This window comes from Anomaloglossus baeobatrachus, chromosome 2 (genome assembly GCF_048569485.1).
Source record: "Anomaloglossus baeobatrachus isolate aAnoBae1 chromosome 2, aAnoBae1.hap1, whole genome shotgun sequence".
NCBI lineage: Eukaryota > Metazoa > Chordata > Amphibia > Anura > Aromobatidae > Anomaloglossus > Anomaloglossus baeobatrachus.
This window is the reverse complement of record NC_134354.1, coordinates 505,787,066-505,812,056: the sequence shown is the minus strand read 5'-3', so window position 1 is coordinate 505,812,056 and position 24,991 is coordinate 505,787,066. Positions and strand designations below refer to the sequence as shown.

General features: G+C 45.6%; 1 protein-coding gene across 1 annotated transcript in view; it reads left to right on the top strand.

Annotated features, from left to right (window-relative positions):
• The window catches only part of CFAP47 (cilia and flagella associated protein 47), a 1,094,449-nt gene that overhangs the window by 478,858 nt on the left and 590,600 nt on the right, over positions 1–24,991 (top strand). The window contains 1 exon segment of the mRNA XM_075333814.1: positions 9,398–9,615. Within this exon segment, the coding sequence (XP_075189929.1) occupies positions 9,398–9,615 (218 nt within the window).

The window sequence follows — 24,991 nt, the reverse complement described above, 5'->3', positions numbered from 1 at the left end:
GTGGGGAGAGGGGTGAGCGGCGGTGGTGTAAGCAGCGGAGCGGGACGGGGGCTGAATGGCAAAGAGTGGGATGGGGGCTTAACAGCAGAGTAGAACGGGGGCTGAATGGCAGAGTGGGACGGGGGTCAAACGGCAGAGTGGGGGAGGGGTGCGTGGCAGAGTGGGAAGCAGCCAGGATCAGTTATGGTGCAATCACCGTTGCCTGGCGTCGGTACTCCCCCCATCCATCCCGGCGGGTAACAGGGGGAAAGGGCAGCACACAGCATACACTGTGAGCTCCACAAAGATGGTGCTGATCTCCTCCCTTTGCTGTGATCTGGACAGCCTAGGGGGCGCGTCCATTTCACAGCAGACGCCTTCTCTATCTTACTAAATGGGTTTGGAATCCGACAACAGTCTTCTATGCCCAGGGGGCTACCATAAAGGAGTTGAGTAACTGTCGTTACAAATACCAAATCCAAGATGGCAACCCCCAGTGCTTAAGGTAAACTAGAATAAAATAAAAACTAAATAAACAATGATTTCAATTTTGTATTAAAAATACTTGATTTCATAATCACTATTATTAATACAAAAATAAAAAAGCAACACCTTCCCTTTAAGTATTTTTTCTCCTCCCATGATAAGGGCATCAACCCTTTATGTGTCCAATTATTTTTTTTTTCCAAGACCTCATTAAAATGACAATTCTTATTCATTCCTTTTAGATTAACCGTTTCCAACGTACAAATCCAAAAAGTTGCTCTTTGGAGAGGTTTCTTCTCTATTTGATATGCTTTTTTTTCTCTAGTATTTAAAGCCAAGATTTGTTAGGAGTTTCAATCTAAAATGGTACCACTTCAGGGGGCTTTCCATTATATAGGCCCCTCAAAGGCACTTTAAGGCCCTGTGCGCACAGGGCCTAAACCTGAATGTTTCCCATAAGAAGGATTTATATATTTCCGGGAAAATAACGCTGCTAAATTTCAACCCATTCTAATAAAATAAATGCTTGAAAAGTGATGTTAGCGTAAAGCAGCCATGTGGGAAATGTTATTTCTTAACTATTGTGGGTTCTGACAATATGGTTTTGTGACACACTGGCAAAACCAGGTAGTCACAGTTAGGCCCCTGCATTACACCGTTCCTTCATTAGGAAACATACAGCCAACCAGAAAACCCTAGTCACCCCCCTCAGGGAAAGATAGAAACACCAGTGGGCGTGATCAGGCGGTTGGGACATGCCCACCCAGGGGTCTAGACAGCCCGGGGCGGGAAAACAAGCAGATTAAGTTTGTAGTTCAAGTGGAGAGGAGTGAGCTGGTGCTAGGTGTAGTCCCAGTAGGAGAGAAAGTTCAAGTTGAATGATACCAGGGTAGGAGTCCTGGTGCCACTGGCTAGGAGGCAGACGGTAGTCTCCATCAGCAGGAGACGGAAAGACGGCTCGGTGGAACCGAGGTAGACCGGGACAGGGTTGTAGCCCACCGGTACTGACACGGGTAACCGACCCGGAAACCGTATCACAAATGGGGGTACTCGGACCCTGAAGCCAGAAACCGGAAACAAGCGGACTGGTTAATTAACTGATTGAGGCTAGGACTAGAGGTCCTGTCCCACCCAAAGTCCCTCATAGAAGACAACAGCCCACCGATTAGAAATAAGAGGTCACCGCCAGCGCCCATAGATCCCACGGGCCAGCGTCTGCGGGCACGGCTCCTTAGGCCACATCCAGCCGGGAGCGGACTCCTGTGTTTCACGCCAGGAAAGTCCACCTTGCACAAAGAGGTGCAGGAAAAGAGATAGAGACCACCAGTCGGGTGGGGGACCCTGAATGCAACCGGCCGCGGCACCGGCCACCACCACCTTGGTTTACCAGAGACTTGTGTGTTTTCCTAACAGTGAGTACACCAGCACCCCCTCCGGTCGCTATCCCCTACACCGAGCCACTGGGTCCCGGGGCCACCATCCTTGCCCACTGAGGGGTTAATAACTAGCTGCACAACATCTCCCCCGGGTGCCCCATAACTGCAGCGGTGGTGTTCCACCTCACCACACACTGTGGGTGGCGTCACAAACTTATTACGACCCAGCCCGTACATCTACATTCCCCCATTTATTCGGCGTGTCCGCGAGACCCCGGGTCCAGAGACCCTCGAGCCACCTCCCTTGAAGGCCCGGACCCGAGCAGCGCCGGCTGCTGGCACGGGGGCGGCACACCCCGAAAACTTGTTGTCATGAACCGGATACCTACCCATCCACTTACCTTGTGGAAGTGCGCCTTGTATTTTAGAGTCAGCGGTGATCCGTTGCAAAATTTTCAGAAGTCGCCATTTTGCCGACATTTTGGGCTCGAAAATTACAGCCCAGCGTCTCCTTCCCCACGAAAAGGGCGCGAAAGCTGAAGCCCTGCCCCCTCGGAACGCGGCCAGAAAGCAAGCCCGGAAGTCGCAAAACAAAACTAACAGGCCGCAGAAAGGAGTGCCGGCAAAAGACCAAGGGGGGGCGGGTCAAGATTCTGCAGCATGTGACTGAGCAGATAAAGGGCAGGGACTGCAGGGCCCTGCCACCCTTCTTGTTCCTGGACGCCATCAGAGCAACATGGCCGACCCGTCTGGCAAGCCCGGAGTGTAGGAGCCCGTGCCCGGAACAGCGGCCTGGGTTGAAGACCAGACGGAGCGCATGTGCCGCCGGATCCAGGTGCAGGCGCGCTTTATCTTGGAGCGATGGACGGCCGAGTTGGTGGAGCTGGCTGCAGCTGTGCGGGCTCGTGAAGTGGAGGCAACCTTGGAGGAGTGGGTAAGCAACCCATGCCCCTATGTCCCTCAGGGACCGGCCGACCAGGCTGTGGGGCCCGGCCTGCCCCTGCCCGCCACGCTGCCTCTCTCACCGCCCGCACCTGCCGCTGACACCCCGCTCGGTCTGCTGCCACCAGCACCAGCAGCGGTAACCGTTCCACCGGCCCGCGAGGACCAGCCACATAAAGCCGCCAGCTGCCAGACAGTCACCGCCTCGGCACCCGTACCGGCCCCACGCCAGACCAGCACCCGGAAGGTGCCCCATCCAGCCTTGGACCCAACAGCGATCCCAGCAGAGGCTACGCCCAAGATGACAATGGCCCCGGCAGTCCGCCCGGCCAAAGTGGAGGCGGTCCCTGATCGGAAGCCAGCACAGTGGGCCACGCTGGCCGCTCCCAGATTCCTGGCCAGAGGCGCCGCGGGGTTGCAGCTGCAAGGCAGCAGAGCAGGCCACGTCACAGCGGGGTCCCCCGTTGCCAAAGTCGCCGGTCGTAGCCGGCACGGAGGGACTCCGGCTGGCCCCAGACCCCGCGCAGGATGAGCTGGAGCAGGCCGCAGACGCTCCATACTGGGAGCGGCAGTGGCGCCAGCTGGGCAAAGAAATTGCTGCCTGGGAAAAGCGGAAGGCGGAGGTCCTGTCCTGGACCTATACCGAAAAAGACAATTTACGGAACGCCACGTATCGGGTGAGGGGCCCGACATATGAAGGCCAGGTCCGGCATTTTAACCCCCAAAAGGGATGGGGGTTCATATACGAGCCGGGCATGGAGGCCGAGATATTTGTGTCCCGGAGGGACGTGGCCCCTTATGGCCACCCGGACCGGGACCTGGAGCCCGGGGAGCTAGTGACTTACACCCGGTACTGCGGCGAGAGGGGGTGGTTTGCCCTGGATGTCAGAAGGAGTGTGACCATGGGAGCCCAGCTGCACATCCACCCCTCTCCGCCACTCTCCAGTCCCGAATATGAAGAAAGTTAGGTAGTGGTTCCCGGCTACCTTCAGTTAAAGTCCCCGTTGGGACCATCTATTGTTCCCGGTTTACAGTTGTGACCCCCGTTTAAAAAAAGACAATGGCTCAGAACTTGCGGGTCAGCCCATGAACTTCTGGGTCTTGTAAATAACCCCCGACCTACCTTCTCACCAAGCCACAGTCTCCGGAGAGGCTGATTGGAGGATGGGCCTGCGGTAGAGTCGGCCGAGGCCCAGTCACCATTGGGACCGGTGACTATCCTCCGGGTCAGGGGTCCCCTGGACGTGGGGCCCTTGAAAAAGGACTGCCAGGTAAGGAACTTTTTACCCGGCCCGTTTGGGCAACACCTGGACCTACCCTGGACTTGGGCAAGAGGTGCCAACCTGTGTTTTAGTGGTGGCACCAGGGCTAGGTTGTTTTGGGTGGGTGAAATGAGAAGGACCCGGTCTGTCCTGTGCCGGTTGTTTATATGTGCAACGTTCAAGAAAAGTGCCTCCCGTAAGGAAAGAGTTCAAATGTCCTATGTAAAAATGTTATTACACTTGTAACTGTTTTACCCGTTTTACCCCTTTTTTCTAGCTCAAATAAACGGTCGTGGTCGGACAGCCCGCGGTCGGTCTGTATTTAACCAAGGGGGAGTGTGACGCCCTGGCAAAACCAGGTAGTCACAGTTAGGCCCCTGCATTACACCGTTCCCTCATTAGGAAACATACAGCCAACCAGAAAACCCTAGTCACCCTCCTTAGGGAAAGATAGAAACACCAGTAGGCGTGAATAGGCGGTTGGGACATGCCCATCCAGGGGTCTAGACAGCCCTGGGCAGGAAAACAAGCAGAATAAGTTTGTAGTTCAAGTGGAGAGGAGTGAGCTGGGGCTAGGTGTAGTCCCAGCATGAGAGAAAGTTCAAGTTGAACGGTACCAGGGTAGGAGCCCTGGTGCCACTGGCTAGGAGGAAGACGGTGGTCTCCGTTAGCAGGAGATGGGAAGACGGCTCAATGGAACTGAAGTGGACCGGGATAGGGTTGTAGCCCGCCGGTACCGACGTGGGGAACCGACCCGGAAACCGTAGCACAAATGGGGGTACTCGGACCCTGAAGCCAGAAACCGGAAACAAGCTGACTGTTTAATTAACCGATTGAGGCCAGGACTAGAGATCCTGTCCCACCCAAAGTCCCTCATAGAAGACAACAGCCCACCGATTAGGGATAAGATGTCACCGCCAGGGCCCATAGATCCCACGGGCCAGCGTCTGCGGGCATGGCTCCTTAGGCCACATCCAGCCGGGAGCGGACTCCTGTGTTTCACGCCAGGAAAGGCCACCTTACACAAAGAGGTGCAGGAAAAGAGATAGAGACCCTCAGTCGGGTGGGGGACCCTGAATGCAACTGGCCGCGGCACCGGCCACCACCACCTTGGTTTACCAGAGACATGTGTGTTTTCCTAACAGTGAGTACACCAGCAACCCCTCCGGTCGCTATCCCCTGCACCGAGCCACTGGGTCCCGGGGCCACCATCCCTGCCCACAGAGGGGTTAACAACTAGCTGCACAACATCTCCCCCGGGTGCCCCATAACTGCAGCGGTGGTGTCCCATCTCACCACACACCGTGGGTGGCATCACGAATTTATTACGGGCCAGCCCGTACATCTACGACCCCCCATTTATTCAGTGTGTCCGGAGACTCTCGAGCCACCTCCCCTAAAGGCCCGGACCCGAGCAATGCCAGCTGCTGGCACAGGGGCGGCACAGTTTCAGAATAAGCATTCATCTCATCTGACATTTACCTCTACCATACATACAAAAACAAATAATCTGAGAATCACTGGGATATGTTGAAGCATTCCAGCGTTATAACCACAAAATGTGAAGCTGGTCAGAATTGTAAGATGTGGCTCTGCCATTAAAGTCAAAATTGGCTCCGTCATTAAGGGGTTAAACATGGTGGCTGCAGATTACACTGAATTTTCAACATGACAGGTTCCCTTTAAAATGTCTCTATCTGCCACATTTAATGCATTTAAACTCTTTGCTCCATTTTCACTAATTAAGGTTATTAAAACAAGGTTATTCTATTTTTGATTCACAAAACAACTAACAACTAATTACATTAATTAACAAATGAATGGTAAGTGTTCTGCAGTTATATGTATAATCCTCTTATTATACCAAGATAAAAAGGCATTGCTAATCCCTCATAGCATTTTTTTTAAATGACTATATTTAAGGATTGCTTAAACTTAACTAGAGCTAAAATACGTTCGCAGAATAAAATATATATATTTTTTATCAATCATTGACTGCTTAAAGGGATTTCTACTTTAAAGGGAACCTGTCACCACTTTTTCGGCCCATAAGCTGTGGCCACTACCACCGGGCTCTTATATACAGCATTCTAATATGCTGTATATAAGAGCCCAGGCTGGGGGTATAACATAAAAAACACTTTATAATACTTACCTAACGGTCGCGCTGTGTGCCTTATGAATGTCTCCGTTGTCCGGTGCCGCCGCAGCCTCTTTTGGCCATCTTTGTTCTCCTTCTTCTCTAGCCGCGGAGCATGACGGGTCTGACGTCATACACACTCGCTGGCATACAGGTCCTGAGCAGGCACACTTTGATCTGCCCTAAGCAGGGCAGATCAAAGTATTGTAGTGCGCCTGTGCAGGACCGGCGAGTGTGTATGACGTAGCCGCGTCATGCACCCAGGCTTCAAAAAGAGGGCAATGATGGCCAAAAGAGGAGGTGCCGGCACCGGACAACGGAGACGTCCATAAGGCCCACACAGCGACCATGCCAAAACATGTCCATGATTATCAAGCATTACTGATGTCCCCTATTCTAATAAACGGGGTATGTGCATGATATCTGATGATCATGCATGTGTCTCTGCAGGTTTGTAACGTCATCAGCAATACTCACTGTCATGGCCGTCTCCCTGGTTTTTGGAGACTAGTGGCAGCTTGAGGACTGGAGCCCCTCATCCCTATCTGGGACTCTGTATTTAAATGTTGTTTACTTTGGTACTGAAATAGTTAATGTCAGTTTTCTGCTAGCAGCTCTCCTATAGGTATGGTCAGCTGCACCTGCTTTGTAGACATACCCCCTTGTGGTTAAGTAGCTATGTCTTCACAGCAAGCTTTGCTAACTATATAAAGCCATTTGTATGCAAGCTGCTTTGGTGGAAGGAGCTGCTGTGGATTCTCCTGAAGTCGTATCCCCTCCATTGGTTGTTTATCCCCTGTTTGTCTCCCCCACCCTCTTGTCTTAGTGCAGTGGTGGGTTTTGTGAACCTCACGTGCCTCTCACTAGTCAGGCCATTTGTAGGGTATCCCAGGATCTCAGGGTGCTGCTCGGTGACAGTTGCGGAGACTGTATAGGGACTGGCTAGGAGAGTAGGGACAGCTTTAGGTAAGCATGGAGGTGTCAATCTATCCTCTCACTAGCATCAGGGCCCACTATTGTTATTGTTTTCTCTGTGTCCCCCTTGTTTGTGGTGTTGTTGAGGTGAGTTTTTTTGTTGTGCGTCAGACTTCGGTTGTTCTGAACGTGCTCATCATGCTTGTTGCGTGACACTCACTTCCCCACTTGAAATCGAATGGCTCTAGATGTTCTGGATAACTCCTTTATTACTTATTGCATATTATGGTAATTTCATTTATGCTGTTACTATGGCTTATTGTTGTGTACTAGTCTTCCAAACTGATGACAATATGCTTATCTGACAATTAAATTTGATTTTGAACCACAAAAGAATCCTTACTTGGTTCTGTCCCTCTGAATATATACAGTGCCTTGCGAGAGTATTTTGCTCCCTTGAATTTTTCAACTTTTTCCCACATTTCAGGCTTCAAACATAAAGATAAAAGTTTTAATGTTATGATGAAAAATCAACAACAAGTGGGACACAATTGGGAAGATAAACGAAATGTATTGCTTATTTTACACTTTTTAAAAAAATAAATAACTGAAAAGTGGGGCCTGCAATATTATTCGGCCTCTTTACTTTCAGTGCAGCAAACTCATACGTTCATTGAGGATCTCTGAATGATCCAATGTTGGCCTAAATGACTGATGATGATAAATATAAGCCACCTGTGTGTACTCAAGTCTCCGTATCAATGCACCTGCTCTGTGATAGTCTCAGTGTTCTGTTTAAAGTGCAGATAGCATCATGAAGAACAAGGAACACAACAGGCAGGTCCATGATATTGTTGTGGAGAAGTTTAAAGCCGGATTTGGTTCCAAAAAGATTTCCAAAACTTTAAACATCCCAAGGAGTACTGTGATCATATTGAAATGGAAGGAGTATCATACCACTGCAAATCTATCAAGAACCGGCCATTCCTCAAAAATTTCATGTCAAACAAGGAGAAGACTGATCTGAGATGCAGCCAAGAGGCCCATAATCACTGTGGATGAATTGCAGAGATCTACAGCTGAGGTGGGAGAGTCTGTCCATAGGACAACAATCGTACACTGCACAAATCTGGCCTTTATGGAAGAGTGGCAAGGATAAAAGCCATTTCTCAAAGATATCCATAAAAAGTGTTGTTTAAAGTTTGCCACAAGCCACCTGGGAGACACATCAAACATGTGGAAGAAGGTGCTTTGGTCAGATGAAACCAAAATCGAACTATTTGGGCACAATGCCAAACGATATTTTTGGCATAAAAGCAACACAGCTCATCACCCTGAACACACCATCCCCACTGTTAAACATGGTAGTGACAGCATCATGGTTTGGGCCTGCTTTTCTTCAGCAGGGACAGGGAAGATGGTTAAAATTGATGGAAAGATGGATGGAGCCAAATACAGGACAATTCTTGAAGAAAACTTGTTGGAGTCTGCAAAAGACCTGAGACTGGGACGGAGATTTGTCTTCCAACAAGACAATGATCCCAAACATAAAGCAAAATCTACAATGGAATGGTTCACAAATAAACATATCCAGGTGTTAGAATGGTCAAGTCAAAGTCCAGTCCTGAATCCAATCGAGAATTTGTGGAAAGAGCTGAAAACTGCTGTTCACAAACGCTCTCCATCCAACCTCACTCAGCTCAAACGGGCAAGAATTTCAGTCTCTTGATGTGCAAAACTGATAGACACATACCCCAAGTGAATTTCAGCTGTAATCACAGCAAAAGGTGGCGCTACAAAGTATTAACTTAAAGGGGCCGAATAATATTGCACCCCCCACTTTTCAGTTATTTATTTTTTAAAAAAGTTTAAAACAAGCAATAAATTTCGTCCAACTTCAGAATTGTGTCCCACTTGTTGTTGATTCTTCACTATAACATTAAAAATTTTATCTTTATGTTTGAAGCCTGAAATGTGGGAAAAGGTTGAAAAATTCAAGGGAGCCGAAAACTTTCACAAGGCACAGTATATCCATAGTGGTTCATGTTTTTAGCTGTAGTTTTTCATGTGTTGCTTTTTTCACTCATTTTATGTGTCCATTTATATTCATATTCATATGCATGCTGCTTGGCCAGTAGCTTACCGACAGATGCTCTGGTAAATGCAAAGTTTCTTTAATGTAATTTGATTTCTTACAGTATTTCACTCAATATGGGCTTTTTGTAAATATCACGAATTCATCAATATGAAATCTGAGCATGTGCTGTAATAACATTTCAATACTTTATGCAACACAGATGCACAGAAGATATGCTACTTCAGATGCAAAGAAAACAGCATACTGAAAGAAGATCTGAAAATACCATTAGTGAATGAAAGGAGAGAGAAGGCATTGGCACTTGCTGCTCAGATGCAAATGACGTTATTAGAGTATGAACGTAGAAAAGTTACTGGTATGTTGGAGAGCAGCACCGTGCGGGCGGCAGTAGCTTCATCAGGAGACACTGCTGAAGAGGTATGTAAATGAAAGTATTCACTCACTGGATTTACTTATTTTAGATTCAGATTTGTGAGAAAGTGAATGACTCCGATTCATCAAGACCGGCATTGTTCCCACTGGTGTTCATGAGAGGGTGTGCTGGAGTTAAAGACCTCTTAATGAATCAGGTGTGAGCTTCGCTACAAGTCAAGTCAAATTGAGAGATACTGCATATACTCTAGTATAAGCTGACCTGAATATAAGCTGATGCACCTAATATTACCACAAAAAACTGGAAAAACGTATTGACTTGAGTATAAGCCTAAGGTGGGAAATGCAGCAGTTACTGGTGAATTTCAAAAATAAAAATAGATGGCAATAACATGTAATGTGCCCCATCCTTGTGCCCTGTAGTAATGTGCCCCATCTTTGTCTCCTGTAGTAATGTGCCCATCCTTGTGCCCCATCCTTGTGTTCTGTAGTAATGTTCCTCATCCTTGTGCCCTGTAGTAATGTGCCCATCCTTTAGTAATGTCCTCATACTGGTCCCCTTCTTGGCCACTATTATGACGTTGTTCACATACGCACACAAATTTTTTTCTCACCTGTCCTCCATTCCCTCGGTGTCCTATTACTTGCTACTTTCGGACCGCAGGCACATAGACCCCTCCATGATCTCAGCCACCAGCACTTTATTTACTTCAAGTTAAATGATTTGTGGTCCCACAAATCATTCAACTGAAGTAAACCGCTGACGGCAGCGGCGGCCCCATTTACTGGCCGAGATAATCAAGAGGTCTAGGTGCCTGTGATCCGAGTGTTTAAGACCCCTGGGCTAGAGACCTGGATCATGGCAGAGGGGCGGCAGCAATCAGCGTACACAGTAACTAACCTGAGTCACTGTAACCCCCACTGCAGTCTGGCGGACGGCGCCCTGTGTGATCGCACAGATCGCCCAAAGCTAAAGCCGGCTATGAGTGGGACCCTCACTCGAGTATAAGCCAAGCTAGGGCTTTTACAGCATAAAAATGTGCTGAAAAAGTCAGCTTATACATGAGGAAATATGGTAATTAAAAATACTAGATATAACAACTTAATTTTATCCAAAAAATTCTTTAACCATATAAATATACCTTACTGGAATAATATTTGTGGCATAAAGTATGTCACAGCTCATCATACATTAGACAAGCTGTGGATTTACGCTCCCATTCTGCCCCAGCTCAATCCATTTTGGCAGAGGTAGGAGAAACTGACATGAGAACACCAAAAGTTGCAAAAAATATGAACAAACTGTTATTATGCAAAACGTTTGCTACTTAAGGCCCCCTTCACACGACAGTGATTCTGGTACATTTGTGCTTTTTTTTATACATACCAGAATCACTGACATATGCAGACACATTATAATCAATGGGTCTGCACACACATCAGTGATTTTTCACTGAACGTGTCTCTGTGCAGCGTACACCCGTGGCCGTGATTCTGCACCGAGACTAGTCAGTTTTTTTCTGGCATCACTGATGACCCACGGACCACATTATGGTGTGATCCGTGTGTGATCCGTGAAACACTTACCAGAAAATCACGGACATATTAAATATTAAATATTTTCAACTTCGCTTGCCTGCGATTCACTCTGCAGCCTCTGCTCTCGGCAGCTCCTGCCTGGTTCATGAATATTCATGAGAGCAGGAATAGCCGACCAGGAAGTAACTGCTGAGAGTGGTGGGTGGACGCTGGAAAGCCGAGGAGTTCAGCACCATGGACAGCAGGAACAGAGGCAGGTGAGTAATGTCCATATGCAATCACGGATCACGGATTGCACATTGACAACCCCTGTGTGCCATGAATCACGGAACACAGAGGGACATGTGCATGTTTTACACGTCAGTGAAGAATGTCAGTGTTTTTCACTGACGTGTGAAATGGGCCTAACAAAGTGTTTTACACAAGAATTCAAAAGCACTTTGATGAATCCGGGCTAATATGTTTTCTAAAATTCTAATTGCTTGCAGAGGTTAAAAAGATTTTCCAGTTTCCAAAAACCCAGGTTTTCAGCCATAGTTTGAATTTGCTCTTAGTGTCTTTTATTGCTTTCAGTGCCTAGTGTCACGTTGACTGCATTACACCCAATAAATTAGCTCAACATCTGCACGAGTTGATGACATGGGCCGCTGAGCCACTGAGCGACTGAGTTTATCGATTGGCTGTAGTGCTGTCGATGTAATGTCAGTGTTGCAGCGAAAAACACACCTGGAGACTCAGTGCTGGACTCATGGAGAGTGAGTAACGATAAGGGATTTTTGTTTAATTTTACTTGAAAACCCCTTTAACCCCTTAAGAACCAATGACAGACATAGCATGTGATTAGCAGGTGTAATTTCCCGCAACATGATGTGCTATATCCGTCATGGATTTAAACAGTCACTGTGTGAAAATACACAGTAACAGCTTCATATCAACAGCGGCAAGGCCAGGAATGCAGAGACCCCTTTTTGCAGTCCCAGCTCTCTGATCACTGTAATTAGTCAGTCAATCTGACTGACCAATCACAGCATGATCATGTGGTCGGTGCTGAAATATCAGCACCTCCCTAAATGATTACCACTGGAGCTCGGCTCAGCTGACAACCAAGCTTCTATGGTAACAGCTAGGGCTGGCACGCGCACCGCCCCTGGCTGATTAACCATCAACATGCCATGAAAGCTCCCTCTCCCTCCTCTATCGACGCCCCTGTGACAAAGTCACAGAGAGACGATGGTTGTCATGGCACCCGAAGGTCAAACAATGACCTTGTTGGCTAGGTATGGTGGCCTGTTAGACCCTGCCTATGATCTGTCAGTGTAATCTGACAGGTCTCATATATTGCAATACATATCTATTGCAATGCATGAGACAAATGATCAGAAGAATAAAAGTTACAATTAAATAAAAGGATGAAGTAAAAAAGTAAAGAAAAAAGATGCAAAATTTATAAAATAAGCAAACAAAAAAAGCACAAAATAAAGAACAAAACATATTACAACTAATATTGTACACATATTTGGTTTTGACACCTCCACAATTTCATGATCTATAAAACTGTCACACTATTTAACACCTACAATAAACACGTAAAGAAAACTAAATTAAAAGAGTGTAAATACTATGCATTTTCATTATAACTTTGAAATAAAAGTGGAACAAAAAGCAATCAAAAGACAGATGTAAATAAATGGTATAGCTGAAAACGTCATCTTGTGCCACAAAAAACAAGTCTCCATACAGCTCCATCAGTGAAAAATGAGCTATAGCTCTCAAAATACAGCAATGCAAAAAAATAAAATTATTTTTATTGTGTAAAAGTGTAAAAACCATGCAAAAAAAAAAACTTGAAATGTGGTATTGCCGCTATAATTGTACTGACCCGAAGACTAAAGCTATCTGAACACTTTTACCCCACGTTGAACAGTATAACCCCCTAAAAAAAACAAAACTATTTCTTAATTACTGTTTTTGTTCATTCTGCATCCCAAATATAAGAATAGAAAGCGAACAAAAAATACTATGTGCCTGAAAATGGTAACAATAATAACATGAACACTATAGCTTCTCACCCTACAAAAGAAATCCAGCAAAATCCACGCTCCCAAATCCAAATACCCACCTCCCTCCTGAGCCTCAGTGTTCCTAAATTGTAGTTAGCTTTCGCATGTTTTTCATTTCTGTAGCAAGGAGAGACCACTTAATTTACAGGGTGCAGTTCTCCAGGAGATCAAGCTGGGCACAATGTACAGGCACTACAATGGCAGATTTAAATCGTTACTACACTTGTATTCCCAGGGTGGTGTAATTTCCATATTGGTGTCACTTGAGGGAGATTTCTACTCTTTTGGCATTTAGGAGCCCTTTATTTCGAGTCTGCAAACTATTCTATGAACCTGTGGTCCAAAAGTCAAATTGCGCTCTTTCTCTCCCAAGTCTCACTGTGTGGCCAAATGGTGCTGTGCAGTCACATATGGGGTATTGTAACATCATTGTGTTGTCATTTTTACCTATTTCCCCCTTTGAAAATGTAAAATCTGGAACTAAAACAATGTTTTAGTGGTAAAAATGTAATTATTGGTATGACATTTTGTGAAACATATGTCATGTCAATATGCTCACTCCACCACTAGATGATTTCATTGAGAAGTGTAGTTTGTAAAATGAGGACACTTATGGGGAGTTCTTCTGTTCTGACACCTCAGAATCTATGCTAATATGACATTGCACCCACAATGCTTAACAGCAAAATCTACACTCTGATATGGCGCTCCTTCCTTCCTGAGCATTGCCCTGTGCCTGAACAGAAGTTTCTGACCACATATGGGCTTTTATCGTGATCAAGAGAAATTGTGTAACAAATTTGGTGGTTCATTTTCTCCTGTTGCCCTTGTAAAAATTTAAAATGTGGACCTTCAACATGATTTTTGTTGAAAAAAAGTATTTCTTTTTCACTGCCCAATATTATAAAATTCTGTGAAGCACCAATGAGTTCAACATGGTCACCAAATGGCTGGATAGATTCCTTGAGAGGCTTAGTTTCCAAAATGGTATCACTTTTAAGTTTCTCTTGGTTTGGAACCATCCACAATCTATTCCAGCCATTTTTGCACACCAAAAGTCAAATGGTGATTTTTACCTTCCAAGCCCTGCACGTGCGCCCAAGTCCACCACATATGAGGTATCGGTGTACTCAGGAGAAATTGCACATCAAATTGTATGGTCAATTTTGTCCTGTTACCCTTGTAAAAATGAAAACTTTGGGGCTAAAGCAACAATTTTGTTGGAAAAATGTATTTTTACAATTTCAAGGCTCAACGTTCCAAAATTCTGTAAAGTACCTGTGGGTTCAAAGTACTCACCACACCTGTAGATAAACTTCTTTAGGGGAGGTAGTTTCTAAAATGGAGTCACTTGTGGGGGGGTTTCCACTGTTTAGGCATATCAACAGTTTTGCAAAATTGACATAGCATCCACTATCTAGTCCAGACAACTTTGCTCTCAAAAAGTGAAATGATGCTTCTTCTCTTTTGAACCCTGCCTGCACCCAAACAGTAGTTTTCCATTGGTATCAGTGTACTCAGGAGAAACTGCACATCAAATTGCTTTGTCAATTTATTTCTGTTACCCTTGTGACAATTCAAAATTTGGGGCCAACAACATTTTTGTGGAAAAAATGTATTTCTCCATTTTTATGGCTCAATGTTATACAATTGTGTGATGCACCTGTGGGTTTAAAGTGCTCATCACACCTCTAGATAAATTCCTTAGAGGATGTAGTTTCCCAAATGGGATCACTTGTGGGAGGGGTTTGCAATTTTTAGGCACATCAGGGGCTCTGGAAACGTGACATGGTGTCCGCTATTTATTCCAGCCAATTTTGCACTCCAAAATTCAAATTATGTGTTTTACCTTCCAAATTCTGCTTTTCACCCAAATAGTTAATTTCCACCACATATGGGGTATCGATGTACTCAGAAGAAATTGCACACTTGTATTGTCCAATTGCTCCTGCTACCTTTATGGAAAAAAAATTGAGCAAAGAAACATTTTTGTGGGAAAAATGTGTTTTCTGTGATGCCCCTGCAGGTTCAAGGTGCTCAACACACATCTAGATAAATTACTTGAGGGGTCTAGTTTCCAAAATGTGGTCATTTATTGGCATTTCCACAGTTAAGGCACATCAGGGGCTCTACAAACTTGATATGGTGTGCTCCAAAAATCAAATGGTGCTCCTACCATTCCGAACCCAGCTATGTGCCCAAACAGTAGTTTTCTACCATATTAGGGGTATCAGCATACTCAGGAGAAATTGCACAACAAATTGTATGGTCTATTTTCTCCTGTTTTTACACTTCTGAAAATGCAAAATTTGGGACTAAAACATTTTTGTAGTAAAAAGTAAAATTTTAGGGTTTTTTTCCTTCCAAATTGTTTTAATATCTGTGATGCACCTAAAGGGTTAATAAACTGTTTAAATGTGGTTTTGAGAACTTTGAGGGGTGCAGTATTAAAATTGTGTCACTTTTGGGTATTTTCTGTCACACAGGCCCCTCAAGGTCTCTTCAATGTGATGTGGTCCCTAAAAATATTGTTTTTTTACATTTTGTTGGAAAAATTAGAAATTGCTGATAAACTTTTAATCCTAACTTCCTAACATAAAATATTATCTTTCAAAAATGATGCTAATTTAAAGTAGACATGTGGAAAATGTTATTTTTTAACTATTTTGTCTGGTATAACTAACTGGTTTAAATTCAAAGTATAAAAATGTTGAAAGTTTTAATTTTTTTTGTCAAATTATCAATATTTTCATAAATTATTGCAAATCATATCAACCTAAATTTATAACTAAGATTATTTTCCATGTGTCACGAAAAAAAACTATCTCAGAATCACTGAGATATGTTGTTGAAGCTTTCCAGTTGACACTAGCCAGATTTGAAAATGAGGCTCGGTCGATAACTTACTAAAATGACCCGATCCTTAAAGGGAACCTGTCAGGTGCAGTATGCACCCAGAACCACAAGCAGTTCTGGGTGCATATCTCTAATCCCTGCCTAACTGTTTCTGTATACACTACCATAGATAAAGAGATCTTTAGAAAAAGTATTTCTAAAGATCTTCTATCTTATGCTAATGAGCGAAGGGACTAGCCCCCTGGGCGTTATTTCCCCCAACTAGCCACCCTCTTAGCATGTTAGTATGCCCATAAAGGTGTACTAACATGCTATTCAATGTAGCGTCACCAGCGGTGACACGCGTACCTGTTTTCGATGTGACCGCGCTCCTGAATGCCGGGCACTTTTGGTCATGTGCAGTATGAAGCCAGGTGTACGCCTCCCGGCTTCAGACAGATCTACTGCGCATGAGCAGAAGTGCTGCAACATTTAGCTCTGCATGCACCGTGGACTCAAGTACGCTCGTCACCGCTGGTGACGCTGCATTCACCAGCATCTTAGTATGCCCCTGTGGGCGGACTAGTCGGGGATATAACGCCCAGGGGACTATTCCCTTTGCTGATTATGATATAAGATCTTTAGAAATGCTTTTTCTAAAGATCTCTTTATCTATACTAGTGTATACAGGGACGGTTAGACAGGGATTAGCCATATGCACCCAGAACTGCTCACAGAACTGCTCATGGTTGTGGGTGCATATTGCACCTGACATGTTCCCTTTAAGGGGTTCTGAACATATGTCTGTCACTTATATAGCGCTGACATGCTCTCTTCCACATATTTACATCAGCCTCTGCACCTTACACAAACAGTAGGATAAACATCATAGGAGGCCTCTTAAGCAATCTGTATGTTTCTGGAAAATAGGAGGAAACCAGAGTACCCAAATTAATCCAAGGAAGAACGCACAAACAGCTGCCTTGTTTACAGTTGCATTCTTACATATTCGTAAAATATTCTAGTTTTATTGCAGAGACAAGGCAAAGACTTCAACTATGTGAAAATTCTTATTAATTGCTCTTAAGAAAGGAATGATACACTGCATCTAGCTATGTGTAGTCTTAAAGGGGTTGTCTGTCATAATTTTTTTTTCTTAAGGCCACGTCACACTAAGCAACATTGCTAGCAACATCGCTGCTAAGGAACAACTTTTGTGATGTAACAGCGATGTTGCTAGCGATGTTGCTGTGTGTGACATCAAGCAACAACCCGGCCCCTGCTGTGAGGTCGTTGGTTGTTGCTGAATGTCCTGGGCCATTTTTTAGTTGTTGCTCTCCCGCTGTGAAGCACACATCGCTGTGTGTGACAGCGACAGAGCAACAACTAAATGTGCAGGCAGCAGGAGCCGGCTTCTGCGGATGCTGGTAACCACGGTAAACATCGGGTAACCAAGAAGCCCTTACCTTGGTTACCCGATATTTACCTTCGTTACCAGCGTCCGCCGCTCTCAGCTGTCAGTGCCGGCTCCCTGCTCGCTGCACACGTAGCCACAGTACACATCGGGTAATTAACCCGATGTATACTGTGGCTAGGAGTGCAGGGAGCAGGGAGCCGGCATTGGCAGTGTGAGAGCGGCGGACGCTGGTAACGAAGGTAAATATCTGGTAACCAAGGTAAGGGCTTCTTGGTTACCCGATGTTTACCGTGGTTACCAGCATCCACAGAAGCCGGCTCCCTGCTGCCTGCACACGTAGCAGAGTACACATCGGGTAATTAACCCGATGTGTACTGTGGCTAGGTGTGCAGGGAGCCAAAGCTAAGCGGTGTGCACTGGTAACCAAGGTAAATATCGGGTTGGTTACCCGATATTTACCTTAGTTACCAAGCGCAGCATCGCTTCCACGCGGCGCTGGGGGCTGGTCACTGGTTGCTGGTGAGATCTGCCTGTGTGACAGCTCACCAGCAACCTGTGTAGCGACGCTCCAGCGATCCCTTCCAGGTCAGGTTGCTGGTGGGATCGCTGGAGCGTCGCTTATCTCACCAGTGACCTCCTAGCAACTTACCAGCGATCCCTATCAGGTTGTATCGTTGTTGGGATCGCTGGTAAGTTGTTTAGTGTGACTGGGCCTTTAGAGACAGGGTATCATAAAATATTGAACGGCATAATCACCTCCAGTGACAACCCCTTCCCCCCTTTGTCCCCTTTGTTCTAGGACCAACTCTGTAAGCAATGATAGTAACAATGATTGTGCATGCCTACGCTAGTCAGGTGACTTTGATGACATGCTGTCCCAGTCACCTGGCCAATGGAGACTAGAAAAATATTGTAAAGGGACAAGGTTGTAGTTACTCTGATAGGAAATATGAAAAACCCTACTTCAGGTACCACTAGCATTCCTGGATCAATTGTCCCTCCTGGGCCCATGCAAACTATAAAAAATAAAATGTTCCCATCTCATAACTCTGCAGCATGATCCATAAGTGTATACTCCTAGCACTGGATTTGATGATTGACTTTCCATTTTTGTTCATTGTACCAAACTGGCAGCATTTAGACACTCAAGATTATGGTATTTAATATAGATGCCAATCTACACTCTTTTGCTTTCGAAATAGATGCCTTCACTAGAACTAAATTAAAAAATTGTTTCAGTTTACAATAGCAAACTTGTTTAGGTTTTTTATAATTACCAATATGTTTTGAATGCCATCTATAAAGGACAGTGACACACAGTCTGGAAAAATTGTTAAAGCTGATTTAATACATTTACGGCTGTTTGTTTATTTATTGTCCTGCCACAAGCTTGCGTTGGCCATATTTTTCAAGTGTTTAAAGGTCAAAATGTCCGTTCAATAATTACAGTGTGAAAGGTGACTGCATGGAAATTAGTTATGAGGCTTCAAATGTATTCATTATATTAGTATAGAAGCAAACAAAATGCTAATATTAAACAATGCATTATGCAATACAACCATTCTGTTTTCAGTGGAGTAATTTATCAACAAAAAAATGACCAACAGTTATGGGATCCCTGCTAAGAAGGCATTATTCATTTCTGGAAAGTGGGTATGATTTGGCGTAATTTTGAACAAATACATTACATTGTTTAAGGCATTCTAATTTTGATCTCATATTGCAACTGCAATTTCCAGACATTTGTCACACCCTAGCAGCTTATGACATAGTACTCATAATGTATAGAGTATATTTATGTCCTCATGTCCTTATTTATAGACTATATAGCTTCTGTAGAGCAGTGTTCTTCTACCCATAGCTTTTGCTTTTTTTTGTAACTATTGAGAGCTGGGGAGCACAAGTCAAAGAAGAAAAATCACCTCCTGAAAAAAATTCATAGACCAAACTCATAAAAAATTCTGACATTCATTTAAATAAGAATTAAAAAAAACAATAAAAAAACAACAACCTTGCTTTAATTTAGTAATGATAGCTTTGGCCCCCTTACAAATTCTACTGTCTCTCAACTGTCTCACTATTTTATAGCTGTGTGAGACTTTGTGCTTTTGAACCACTATTACCACAATAGATTGTTAGAATGTAGTACATTTAAAAATAGAAGAGATATCTGCAATTAAGGACATTCCCCAAGACGTAACATACAGTATATATGGAACAGTGTAAAATAAATTCTCTTACATTAGTTCGGATGCATAATACATGGGACATCTTATTGTCTGATATATATTGCCTTGAAAAAGTATTCATACCCTGTGGATTTTTAAAGATGTTTACATCTACAAAGTTAAATGTATGTTATTGAGATTTTATGTGCCATACTAACAGTAAGTAGCAAGTATTTGTGAAGTGTAAAGGAAATAATACATGGTTTTCTAAATATTTAAAAAAATAAAAAAGCTGAAAATTGTAATGTGGATTTGTTTTAAGCCATCTGGAGTCTGACAGCCCTACATAAAATCTTATAGAAGGAGGCTGTGGACAAAAAAAGCGCAAATAGGGTCTTACCCCGATATATGTGGGGTGGGGAAGGGGGAGTAAACTCACTCACCTGATGTAGTTGTGACAGTCACAACTACTATAAGTGCATGTAAAACAAGATCCATGGCTGCAGCCACCCAGTGGCAGACATCAGAGAGCAATAGAGAAGGGTGTTCAATTGCCGCGCCAACAGATCACTCATTCAGATGATGAAGACCAATGTCACTTTATTTTCATACAGGTCTACGCGTTTCAGGAGCACCTGCTCCCTTCCTCAGGACTGTCAGGTCCTGAGGAAGGGAGCAGGTGCTCCTGAAACGCGTAGACCTGTATGAAAATAAAGTGACATTGGTCTTCATCATCTGAATGAGTGATCTGTTGGCGCGGCAATTGAACACCCTTCTCTATTGCTCTCTGATGCCTACATAAAATCTTGAATGACCATCCAGAAGTCACCTACTTGGTAATCTGAGTCAACCTGTGTGTCATTTATTCTCAGTATAATTATAGCTTTTCTGTGAAGGCCCCAGGTTTGATTGAGAACATTAGATATCAATAAGCATTATAAAATCCAAGGAGCATTACAGACACATCAAGGATAAAGTTGTTGATAAAAATAAAGTAGGGTTCGGTTATAAATAATAGTCCAAGCTGTGAACATCTGATGGAGCACTGTTCAAATATTATTATTATTATTATTTATTTATAGAGCACCATTAATTCCATGGTGCTGTACATGAGAAGGGGGTTACATACAAAATACATATACAAGTTAACAGTAAACAGACTAGTACAGAGGGAAGAGGGCCCTGCCCTTGCGGGCTTACATTCTATAGTATTATGGGGAGGACAGTAGGTGGGGTGTAGATTGGGCGGCAGCTCCGCACGGTAATCGGGCGGCAGCTCCGCACGGTAGTCGGGCGGCAGCTCTGCACGGTAGTCGGGCGGCAGCTCTGCACGGTAGTCGGGCGGCAGCTCCGCACGGTGGTCGGGCGGCAGCTCCACGCGGTGGTCGGGCGGCAGCTCCACACGGTGGTCGGGCAGCAGTGAGTTCATTGTAGATTGTAGGCATTTCTGAACAGGTGGGTTTTCAGGTTCCGTTTGAAGTTTGCAAGGGTAGAGGATAGTCTGACGTGTTGAGGCAGCGAGTTCCAGGAGACAGGGGATGCTCGGGAGAAGTCTTGGAGTCGGTTGCGTGAGGAGCGAATGAGAGAGGAGGAGAGAAGGAGATCTTGGGAGGACTGGAGGTGACGTGTTGGAGTGTAGTGGGAGATTAGTTCAGAGATATAGGGAGGAGATAGATTATGCACAGCTTTGTAGGTCAGTGTTAGTAGTTTGAATTGGATACGGTGGAAGATTGGGAGCCAGTGGAGGGACATGCAGAGAAGAGAAGCGGGGTGGTATTGAGGAGAGAGTTGGATCAGTCGGGCAGCAGAATTAAGGATGGACTGGAGAGGGGCAAGCGTGTTGGCAGGGAGGCCACAGAGGAGGATGTTACAGTAGTCGAGGCGGGAGATTATGAGGGCATGCACTAGCATTTTTGTAGATTGCGAAATGAGGAAAGGGCGGATTCTGGAAATATTTTTGAGTTGAAGACGGCAGGAAGTGGTGAGGGATTGGATGTGTGGTATGAAGGACAAGGCAGAGTCAAAGGTCACTCCGAGGTAGTGAACTTTGGATACTGGCGAGAGCATGGTGTTATTTATTGTAATAGATAGATCAGGTGGAGAGTAGAGATGAGCGAACCGGTCCCGGTTCGGCTCGAGGCCGGTTCGCCGAACGGAGGTCCCGTTCGAGTTCGGCTCGTCGAACGTTCGACGAACCGAACTCGAACTGCATAGGAAACAATGGCAGGCAATCACAAACACAGAAAAACACCTAGAAAACACCCTCAAAGGTGTCCAAAAGGTGACAAACAACTCAAACACATGGGAAAGTGACAAGGACATATACTCATGCGAAAACAAAACAGCTGGACAAGGAAAAAGAGGAGGACACACAGATATAGGCATGGCACGCCCTTCTAAAGTCATGTAAAACACCGCAAGGTGACTCCAAGCGGAGTCTCCCTTTTTTCCAAAAATTGGGCCACACTGACACCTACCCCTTCAGTGGCAGCAGTTGTGCCCCAGTTGTACACTTCACAGCTACATTTGCATCAAGCACATTCAAAAATACGCCATTCTTATCCGTCCCCAGGATGACACCGGGGTAGGTAGCAAAGTCTTTCCTGATCCCAGCTCTGTTCATCTTGGATCATTTTTAAAAAACACAGCAAGCAAGGGTTACTCCAAGTGGAGTCTCCCTTTTTTCCAAAAATTGGGCCACACAGACACCCCATCAGTGGCAGCACTTGGGCCCTAGTTGCAAACAGGATGTTTTGATTTGCATCAAGCACATTCCAAATCCACAAGCATTTACTCTCCCCAGGATGACACAGGGGTAGTAAATTCCTTGTGGATCCATGACTTGTTCATTTTGATGAACGTCAGTCTGTCCACATTGTCACTGGACAGACGCGTGCGCTTATCTGTCAGCACACACCCAGCAGCACTGAAGACACGTTCAGAGACAACGCTGGCAGCTGGACACGACAAAATCTCCAAGGCGTAACTGGAGAGCTCTGGCCATTTTTCTAGATTTGAAGCCCAAAAGGAGCAAGGCTCCATTTGCAAAGTCATGGCATCGATGTTCATTTGGAGATACTCCTGTATCATCCTCTCCAGCCGTTGACTATGTGTCAGACTTGTTGTCTCTGGTGGCCTTGCAAAAGAGGGTCTAAAAAAATTATGAAAAGATTCCATAAAATTGCTGTTACCAGCACCAGATACGGTCCTACTGGTACGGGTAGACTGTTGAAGATGACGAGACCGTCCCATGTTTGTCAAGTTACAACTGGGAGATTCCCTCCCTGCACCTGCACGGTTGTTTGGTGGAAAAGCCGAGCTAAGATCGAGTAACAGCTTCTGCTGATACTCCTGCATACGTGCGTCCCTTTCTATGGCTGGAATTATGTCACAAAATTTGGACTTGTACCGGGGATCTAATAGTGTGGCAATCCAGTAGTCATCATTACTTCTAATTTTGACAATACGACTGTCATGTTGGAGGTAGTGCAACAAAAAGGCACTCATGTGTCTTGCGCAGCCATGCGGACCAAGTCCACGCTGTGTTTGTGGCATAGAGGTGCTACCCGTTCTTTCTTCCTCTGACATCTCCCCCCAACCTCTTTCAACTGAAATTTGACCAAGGTCTCCCTCATCCGCTGAGTCTTCCATGTCCATGGACAGTTCGTCCTCCATTTCTTCATGTTCTCCTGCACCTTGCTCAACATTTCGCCTGCTACTATGCGCCCTTGTCGATCCCTGTCCCCCATGGTCCCATGCCTGCTGCGTTGGTGATGATGAACGTCTGGACCTTGGTGATGTTGTTGTCCCTTGCGCATATGAATCCTCCTGTAGTTCCTCCCCTTCATGTTGTCCCACCCCCTGACTCCGAATAGTGTTTAGCGTGTGCTCCAGCATGTAAATGACTGGAATCGTCATGCTGATTATGGCATTGTCAGAGCTAAACATATTCGTCGCCATGTCGAAACTGTGCAGAAGGGTGCATAGGTCCTTGATCTGAGACCACTCCATCAGGGTGATCTGCCCCACCTCTGCATCTCGTTGGCCCAGGCTATACGTCATGACGTATTGCACCAGGGCTCTGCGGTGCTGCCACAGTCGCTGTAACATGTGGAGAGTTGAATTCCAGCGTGTCGCCACATCGCATTTCAGGCGATGAACCGGCAGGCCGAAATACTTCTGGAGCGATGCAAGTCGCTCTGCTGCGGCGCTTGAACGGCGGAAGTGAGCAGACAGTTTTCGTGCCCTGTTCAGAAGGCCATCTAGGCCGGGATAGTGTGTTAAAAATTGCTGGACGACAAGGTTCAACACGTGAGCCATACAAGGTACGTGTGTCACCTTGCCCAGGTAAAGGGCCGCACCCAGGTTTGCAGCATTGTCGCACACGGCCTTACCAGGCTGCAGGTTGAGTGGAGACAACCATTTATTAAACTCGGACCGCAGAGCTGACCACAACTCCTCAGCTGTGTGACTCTTATTCCCAAGACATGTCAAGCTAAAGACCGCCTGATGCCGTTGCGCTCTACTGCCAGCATAGTAATGAGGGGTGCGTGATTCCTTCTGCGCAGTGAGAACGCTGGTGGCCTGACCAGGCAGGCTTGGGGCGGAGGTGGAGGACCCAGATGAGGTGGAGGATGCAGAAGCAGTGGCGGAACTTGGACAGACAGAGGATTGACACACAAGTCGTGGGGACGGCAAGACTTGTGCAGCAGACCCTTCACCATCTATCACCATAGTTACCCAGTGCCCAGTCAGCGACATGTAACGTCCCTGTCCATGCTTACTGGTCCAAGTATCGGTGGTGAAATGACCCGTTCACACACAGAGTTTCTCAAGGAAGCGGTGATGTTGTGTGCGACATGCTGGTGTAGCGTGGGCACACCTTTCTTAGAGAAGTAGTGGCGACTAGGCATCTGGTACTGGGGCACAGCGACAGACATAAGGTCTCTAAAATCCTGTGTGTCCACTAGGCGGAAAGGCAGCATTTCGGTAGCCAACAGCTTACAGAGGGATAGAGTCAACCTCTTAGCTTTGTCATGGGTCGCAGGAAGTGGCCTTTTATTTGACCACATCTGAGGGACAGAGATCTGTCTGCTGTGTGTAGACGGTGTTGAGTAGGGTGTCCCTGTAAAAATGCAGGTTTGTGAGGAAAGTGCAGGCGGAGACATGATGTTGCCTTCATCCAACGTTGGTGCTATCGATGTCTGAGAGAGCTGTACACACTCACTTGTTTCCCCTTCCAAACCAACTGACGACCTACCAAACAAACTGCCTGTTGCGGTTACAGTGGTGGAAGTTTTGCGTGGAAAAACAGGTGTGACAGCTGTCCCCACAGTCCTAGAAGATGAAGAGCGCGCGGATGCACTGGAGGGGGCAGGCGGTGGATGGTTTGCTCTGCTAGG